This window comes from Triticum dicoccoides, chromosome 2B, assembly GCF_002162155.2.
Source record: "Triticum dicoccoides isolate Atlit2015 ecotype Zavitan chromosome 2B, WEW_v2.0, whole genome shotgun sequence".
Taxonomy (NCBI): domain Eukaryota; kingdom Viridiplantae; phylum Streptophyta; class Magnoliopsida; order Poales; family Poaceae; genus Triticum; species Triticum dicoccoides.
In genome coordinates, this window is record NC_041383.1 from 790,365,169 (window position 1) to 790,373,634 (window position 8,466).

At 52.5% G+C, this 8,466-nt stretch overlaps 1 protein-coding gene across 1 annotated transcript; it reads left to right on the forward strand.

The window, feature by feature from the left end:
• The first annotated feature begins 318 nt into the window (after positions 1 to 318).
• On the forward strand, positions 319 to 3,975 carry LOC119366353 (BTB/POZ domain-containing protein At1g50280-like). The gene is made up of 3 exons (XM_037632079.1): positions 319 to 725; positions 814 to 2,010; positions 3,465 to 3,975. The coding sequence occupies exons 1-3, from the start codon at positions 663 to 665 to the stop codon at positions 3,840 to 3,842; spliced, it is 1,638 nt and encodes a 545-aa protein (XP_037487976.1). The 5' UTR covers positions 319 to 662; the 3' UTR covers positions 3,843 to 3,975.
• Positions 3,976 to 8,466: the final 4,491 nt, after the last annotated feature.

The window sequence follows — 8,466 nt, forward strand, 5'->3', positions numbered from 1 at the left end:
ATGAACCGAAGCAGGAGAGCCGAAGACGATCCCGTGGCATGCATGCATGCACGCCTGCATTGCTCAGATGTGAAGCTGCAGTGGCAAAGTCATCAGTCGACCGATGCAGATCCTGAAATTACCTGTGAAGCATCTTCCTGCACAGTGGTAAAGTTGAGCCCACACAGCGCCACTGCTCTATTGGATTCACTCATCATCCACAACAGAGCAAGCTCGGGGCTGGGGCGACATTTTGTTGGCTTGCTCTAGTGCGCTCAGAAGGCGGGGCGGCCTCTTTCCCCTCAATCAATTACTACTTCAATCACCACCGCTCTGATCGATCTCTGATGAACCCCAGAGTCCGGCCAACACCGGCACTATAAAGAGTTCAGAGAACCCGGAGCCTACCAAGGCCAAAACGCCGGTTTGTTTTCTTCCTGGGAATCATGAGCCGCTCCCCCGTAGATTTCCCTTCCACTGGTACACATGCACATGTCGCTGCACCACCACTCTAGCGCCACTGTGTGCCTGTGACTCGCGGCTCAACTGAGCGAGCAAATCTTCTCGGCCCTCGCCTCCCGAGATATATTGTAGCACCGCTCCACTTCGCTTCGCTCCTCCGGGTGCGACGTCCATTGCTTCCATTGGTGGTTTGTTCTTTGTTGTCTCCCACGTCGAGCACCATGGACGAGGCCTGTGACCTCACGGTGCACGTCAATGGCCGCCACACGCTCCTTCTCCACCAGGTACCTATCTGCCGGCGTCGCATCGATCAAGAAAATACTTGCAGTTCAGTTTGATATGATTGATTGGTTGCTTGGCGCTTTGAAACAGAGCGTCGTGTGCGCCTTCTCCGGGAGGCTGAGGGCGATGGCGGCGCGGGAGAGGAAGGGGAAGATGACGAGGGTGAGGCCGGGCAGAGGAGCGGCGGAGGCGTTGATGTCTGTTGAGCTCGACGGCTTCCCGGGAGGCGGCGAGGGGTTCGAGCTCGTGGCGCGGTTCTGTTATGGTGATGGCCGCCTCCCGCCGCTCCGCCCCGCCGACGTCCCGCTCCTGCACTGCGCCGCGGCGTTCTTGGAGATGACGGAGGAGGTGCGCGCCGGCAACCTGCTAGCTCAGGCGGAGGCCTTCGTGGACGACGGGCTCTGCTACTGGACGTGGGCCGACGTGCTCGCCGCCGTCAAGTCCTGCGAGTCCTTTGCCGCCGACGCCTCCGGGCTACAAGAGAAGCTGCTCTCGGCTCTGTTCTCCAGGATCGACGCGGGCGCGGAGACGCCCAAGTCGAACTGCTCCACGTCGTCGACGTGCTCGTCCTCGTCGCAGGAGACGGTCGGTGGCCGGCCGTCGTCCGCGGCCAAGACGCCGGAGTCGGTGAAGCCGTCGTGCCTGAGCGGCGGCCGGGAGTGGTGGTACGACGACGTGGCGTCGCTGTCCCCGCCGACCGTCGAGAAGGCCATGAAAGTGCTCGGCTGCTACGGCGCCGACAACAGGAACCTGACGCTGACGCGGTTCCTGCTGCACTACCTCCGCCGCGCCGCCACGCTCCGCAAGGCCGGCGACTCGGGCGGCAACATCCTCGCCGGCCTGGCCGACACGGCCGTGCACGGCGTGGCGCTCGCCGTCGGCGGCGCGGCGTTCTCCTGCCGCGGCCTCTTCGGGGCGCTCCGGACCGTGTCGGCGGCGGGGCTGGGCAGGGAGTGCCGGCGCAGGCTGGAGACGCTGGTGGGGCGGATGCTGGACCAGGCCACGCTCGACGACCTCCTCGTGTCCGGCGACGGCGGCGGTGTGTACGACGTGAGCCTGGTCATGCGGCTCGTGAGGGTGTTCGTGAGCTCCGTGGAGGAGGACGGCTCGCCGTCGTCGTCGCAGAGGATGCGGAAGGCGGGGAGGCTGGTGGACAAGTACCTGGCGGAGATCTCGCCGGACCAGGGGCTGCGGGTGTCCCGGTTCCTCGCCGTCGCCGAGAGCCTGCCGGACTCCGCCAGGGACTGCTACGACGGCGTGTACAGGGCACTGGACATCTACCTCGAGGTAAGATTAAGAACCGTCTCCTCAATTTTCAAATGTTTCAAGCAAAAAATATTTACGTGCTCATGATGATCTAGAGCATGATTACTGGGAGGTTAAGAAGTTTGGTGTAGTTGGGGTCTAGCTAATGATAGGTCAATCATGAACATTTTAGTACAGTATTCTCTGCCATGGCAGTGCTTTTTTCCTCCATGCTGGTCAGAGAGGGCAGACAGACACCAAGATTTTCACCTGGCACTGTGCACATTCACATGATGATTTCAGGCAAACTAGTGCAGGTTATGAGAGCTGCTTATGACCAAGTTGCTAACATTTTTTTAGTCCAATTTGTTACAGAAAATGAAGAAAACCTCACACTTTTTAGTCTGCCTATATAACCAAGTTAACTACAGTACAGATTATCCTATGCCTAAGTCGATGGTATTAGGTATTGGATCGTCTTTTGCAAAGCAGCCGAATAGAGTTTGGTAGCAGCGCTATGATCACCATGAGTGTGATGATGGTGATGGAGAGGTGGAGTGTGTAGCACTTTTGTGTCATGGAGTATGGAAGCAATTTTCTTTGCTCTGCGATGGCTTTAGCCCTTTTTGGCCCATCAGATTAGATCTCGAAACCTTGTCACCAGACCACGCTAACTACCTACATCCGCTTTATCATCCATCGATCATGCCTTATCCTCTCATCCATTCAGCCACCCAGTCAATCCATTCAACACGCTGAAAATTTCATCTCTGTCTAAGATAATGCACTTGCTTCAGAGAACCAGCTCTTGGAACAACTCTGAACCAGCTCTTGCAACAACTCTGAACTTTGGCTCTGCTTGACTCTGCTCTGCTCTTGCAACAGCACATGTTTGGCAGCATTTTGCTTTGTTTGAAGTGAAGTCTTTTTGCCTCATGCTGTCATGCAGTAAGCATCGGATCGATCTTCCATTTGTACTGTGCTCCAATCATTTCAGAACTAAGATTTCGCCCTTGTGTTATTGCTGGTGATAGGTAGTACTAGTACTAGTAGCCTTTGTTTGTCTGAGTGCACCTTGTGCCAGATTGCCTTTGGTGTGCTTCATATGTTCTCTTGCTTTTAATTAACCACCTTCCTCACCCTTCTTGTCTGTCCTTTATGCTTTAGTTTCCCTCTCGTCCACGGCATTCCGTGCACTAGCTTTGCTATTGGTACGGAGCTTCTAAAGTTCTGTTCATGAAACACCGCTGATTTTTCTAAGCTCTTGGCTACTGGATTACACATAGCGTGTGTAGTGTACTGCCTATGTTTAAAATAAATGGCGACCAAAAAACGCTTCATGATTCTGTGAAATTTCAATTTTTTATCAAACGACATGCTAAAATTGAAAAACATATAAAATTAAATAGCAAAAATGCATCTTAAAAGTACTGCTTCCCCGATAACATTTTGCGGCGGAAAGAGAATAACACTCGTGTCTTTGTGAATGTATGCAGTCGCATGCCGAGCTGACCGTCGAGGAGCGCTCGACGCTGTGTCGGTGCCTCAACTATGAGAAGTTGACCCTTGAAGCGTGCAAGGACCTAGCGAGGAACCGGCGGGTCCCACCGAGGATTGCCGTGCAAGCATTGTCCTTGCAGCGGCCACCCAATTCGCTCCAGAGCCCCTTGTCGTCGCCTACACCGAAGCGGGTCGTGCCGGACGACGAGAAGGAGAAGGAGACGCTGAGGATGAACCTACAGCGGATGCAGGACCGGGTGGCGGAGCTGGAGATGGTGTGCAAAGAAATGAGAGGGAAGACGAGGTTGTCGCCTCGGGCGGTGGCCAAGGGCAACAAGGCATTGGGTGGTAGGGGCTTGCCTTGGATGTGCTAGCAGCTGGCTAATGGAAAGATTGAGCAAGGATTTCCTTTTTTGGGGGTGAGGCACTTGCCTCTTTTCTCCCTCTTGATCTTTTTGTACAGTTGTTTTTGCTGCGTTGATGTTTTTGGCTTGTGCCTTGTTGATTGCTGACTGCGAGTGACGCGGGTTATACTTTCTTTTGCCTAAAATAATGTACATGCGATTAAAAAGTTGAAATGAATAAGATCATTTCAGAAAATACCCCCGATTCATAATAATTGTCACAGTTTTGAACTCGGTTCAGTTCAAAACTGCGACACTTATTTTTGATTGGAGGGAGCAATACATATGAGTATGACAGTATAGATAACCCGGTACTCCCTCCGTCTCTAAACAGAAGTCTTTTTATAGATTTCGATATGGATTACAATACGGATGTATATTACTACATACGGAGTAAAATGAGTGAAATCTCTAAAAAAGACTTATATTTAGGAACGGCGGGAGTAGTTCATAACTTAGTGCAACCAGGTTGCTCATGACTCAATACAAACGACCGTCATGATGTTAGATGATGAGGAAGGAGGGGAGGCTAGTTGACGAGCACCACGCGGACATCTTGCTCCTATGCATACGCACTACTAGGAAGAGGCCTATTAATGATGCACCTAATTTGGCCATTAATGGCGCATTAGTGGTGCGCCATTAGTGCCACGTCATTAGTATCTGGTATACTAATGGCGGACCTCGGATGCGCCATTAGTATATACAACAGTGCGCCATTAGTATGCCTCCCAGGGGGCCATGTATACCTAGGTGCTTTGGCATACTAATGGCGCACAACAACAAGATGCGCCATTAGTAACTTCGGCATACTAATGGCGCACTGTTTAGTGATGCGCCATTAGTATCCTTTGGCATACTAATGGCGCACTGTGATGTGATGCGCCATTAGTATGAATATTAGGTTTTTTTTATTTTTTATTTTTTTGTTTTTTGCACAGGTTACAAAATGTATAATTGGACAAAATATAGACAGCACACATCAACAACAGATTCATCGAATACAATTCATCATATTAGTCTCCGAATACAATTCATCATGTTAGTCTCCGAATTGAAAAGACCGAACAAAGATAGAACATTATATTACAAGTCTCGAGACCGCGAGTAGCGAGTTTGTCTTCACATTACAAGTCGATATCGATCATCTAAACTACCATCATATAGAAGAGAGCTGCGGTCATCACGATGAGCATCATCACGATGAAACTCGTCTTCATCCGGTTCCTCCAACGCTCCCTCCCCTCTCCCGCTAGATAGCGGGCGTATCTAGATTCAGCCTCGGCCCTAGTGGTGTACCCTTTGTATCTGTTACCGCTGAATCGGTGAACCTGTCTCCGACACTCCTCCCAGTCGTCGTAGACTCTGGGAACCTTACCCTTGTACACGACATACGACGGCATCGCTGTGCACTAGCCAAACGAAACGTTAGTACCAATTCACAGACAATACATAAGTAATATATAAGTATGCAACAGAACGATCGGAAGAGAAAAGCAAGACATTAATAGCATCGATTACATCTAAGTTGAACGACTCTCAAAACCAAAGAGACATACTACAAGTTCATTAAAGTTTAATTACAACATGAGCCAATCGATGTTTCAGAACTAGACATAGCATCACTGCTTTCGACTCGACTCAAGGGACCGGAGCGTGGATGAAGCCGCCGTCTATCGTGGGAGTCATGAAATAACGGGCGTTGTCAGCCTGCATTTGTAGCATTGTGTCGATGTCACTGTTGGACGGTTGATTTCTGAGGTAGAACTGCCCCGAGGTACGAAGGACATCTTGATGGATGATTTCCGCAAACTCCGACTGGATGCGAAAGAATTCTTGTCTGATGTCCGCGTCCTGGATTACCGACACGCTCGCGGCCCAATCTTTGAGTTTACTCGGTAGCAGAAGTTGATGATGGTCCCGTACGATCGCCCGCATGTGATGGATGGCGTAGTAGGCACCCTTCTGACCGCCAGGCGGCTGCTTGACGCAGCAGAACGTCGTATTGTGGGAGAACACGTACTTGCCGTACTTACGAATAGGCCTGGTGAAGGTGCCTCCAGATTTGGCGTAGCCGGGGAGAACATCATCAAGAACCTTCTTGACATTTGTGTAGTCTACGTTCGACTGACGGTCCGGGTCGAAATACATGGCCATGGAATATTTGGGGCTTAGGAGGATGAGCGTGCAATGTGTGTCACTGCAGAAAACACGGAATGTTAAAAGAAAAACGATCGAAATCTAAGAATTCATATGTTACGGGCCGGTTGAGGGGAGGACTTACTCGGGAAAGTAAGGCACGAGGAAGTTATCCTTATCTTGGTTTGCCAGAATGACGCCTTCGAGGTAAGAACTCGCGACTAGCCGGTCCCCAGCGCTGCCCAAGATCTTGGCACGCATGTAGAAGGGGTCGACTATCATGATGTCCGGGGTCTTGTCGCGAATGATCCGCATCTCCATACTCAGCGAAAATAGCCGAATGAAGGTGTAGTGCAGCGGATGAAGGTTCAACATAGCGTGGATGTCATCAAACCGCAGGATGATCGTACGCCCGATGGAGTTATCCACAAAGCCCTTGCCCTCTGGCACCTTGGCCGCGGAAACCGGGTATGCCACATCCTTCTCTCTGAGACGCCGCTTCTCCAAAGAAAGAACACTGTCATGCAGACTCCGCATAGCACCGGTTGCAGCATTGAGCATATTTGTCGGTGGCATCGCCCTACCCGCCACATGAACCCTCCTCGAGATATCCTTAGGTGAAGGTGGCCCGTCCTGAGCACGGATCGTACTCGGTGCCGGCTGGCTCGCACCCTTGTTAGTCTTTCTTCTGCGTGCCTTCTTCTTCTCCTGTAATGGGACCGAGTTCTGCTCACAGACCGCCTTCTTGAGTGTGTTGGGGCTGATAATATTTCGCACCTCGCCTATCTGAGGCTCGGTGAAGTCGGCAGCTGGAGGCGTCTCCTAAGAGCTGAACGGCAGACGACGCCTGTTGCAACTTGGCTTCTCCGCGGTACCAGCTAGATCGCGCACGTCTTTTGTTGGATTGGGTTCTTGAGAAGGAGGCCCCATGAAGTCGCCATCGTACCCATGATCGGCAAAGTACTGATCGACGTTGCCAAATGTATCATCGTCGTCGTTGTTCTGATCCTGTGCCATATGCATGTTTGGATCCAGTGGCATAGGGATGTCCGGCACCGTTGCGGCGGTCTTGCCATGGGGCCGACTTGGCGCCGACACGACTGGCGGTGTTGTCTTTGGGGTGGTGTCCCCCGCCCCCAAACGAATTTGGCTCTTCGGCCAAAGCAGGGGCCAGCTCAGGCAGGCGTTGAGGGTCATCACGTCATCATCGTCGGCCCCGACGGGTTGAATCGGAGGTAACAACTCGTCGCAGCCTGGCAGCACCCGAACCAGTTGAACCCTAAACAAGTTGGGTGGCATCTGGGTACCGTGGAACAAGGGGTTGCACGGTTGAACGATTTTGCCCTTGGCGACATCGACCAACTCGTTGTTCACGAAGTGCAGGAGAGTGCACGGAACATCGGCGGCGCCCTGCGAAAACATGTAGGGCGTCAGGGATACCTAGTCAAAGGCAAGGAGATGAAGTCCTCGGCCGAGAGAGGCTTAATTAGTTACCGTGATGATGGCATCGAGCTCGGCTAATGTCGAGGCACCGCCAACGGCGGGCGTACAGTTGACGGAGGGGCCGCTTGCTGCAGAGGTGTCGGCCGGCGTACACCCGGGTGCATTAAGCTCCCGTGACGGCGTCGGAGACACCAATGCCGCCTCCGCCGGAGACACCAATGGCCCCGCCATCGCATTCTGCGAGTTGCTGGCCGTGAAGCTAGGAATCGGGGGCGGCCCCTGTTGGCCGCCCGCAATCCACGCACTCAACCCCTCGATCAAGGTAGGCACAATGGCGGTGATCGTCGCTCCGAGTTGTTGTTGCACTTGCTCTTGGACAATCTCCGGAATCCGCGCCACCTGTGCCTTGAGTTCTTGAACCTCGCGCGCCTGGCTTTCCGAGCTGGTCTTTTGCTCCTTTCGCCCACCATTGTTATAGTATGACGACCATTTTGTCGACAAGCCTTTGCCGGCCACACGACCAGCTGACGTCGGCTTACTGAGCTTATCTTTGTTCTTCATTACATTCAACGCCCTATTTAGAGTGGTGTCCCAAGGGTTGCTCTTAGTCGACCCCGCGCTACTGCTTTCAGTCGCCTGCGGAAGGAATGTGAACCATTTAGAAATTTGGCTTCATTAATTAGAATGCAACCATATGGAGCTAATTACGCGGGGGTGTATTCCTTACCAGAACAAGCTCAAGCGCCCTGGTCTTCGGATCCGTGGTAAGCTCCTTTGTTTTCGGGTCCTTCTTGTACCGGGCCCTGACAAAGTTCCTGGTCTGCTTGTCACCGTATTTATCGAAGAGGGGCGGTAGGCCTTGCTCGGCACAGTCCGCCTCCTCCTTGTCCCATATAGGGTCCGCCACTCTGTAACCGCCGGGTCCGAGTGTGTGTTCCCCTAAGTTCAGCTCCCGCATTTCTTTCCCCCACTGACTTGATTGGGAGTTTGCGGTGCTCGAGCAATTGATCTT

Bases quoted from the DNA above. Each gene is read 5' to 3' on its own strand.
- LOC119366353 (XM_037632079.1), top strand. From the start codon at position 663: ATGGACGAGGCCTGTGACCTCACGGTGCACGTCAATGGCCGCCACACG. The intron at 726-813 runs GTACCTATCTGC...GCTTTGAAACAG, and splicing joins ACACGCTCCTTCTCCACCAG to AGCGTCGTGTGCGCCTTCTC. The intron at 2,011-3,464 runs GTAAGATTAAGA...GAATGTATGCAG, and splicing joins CACTGGACATCTACCTCGAG to TCGCATGCCGAGCTGACCGT.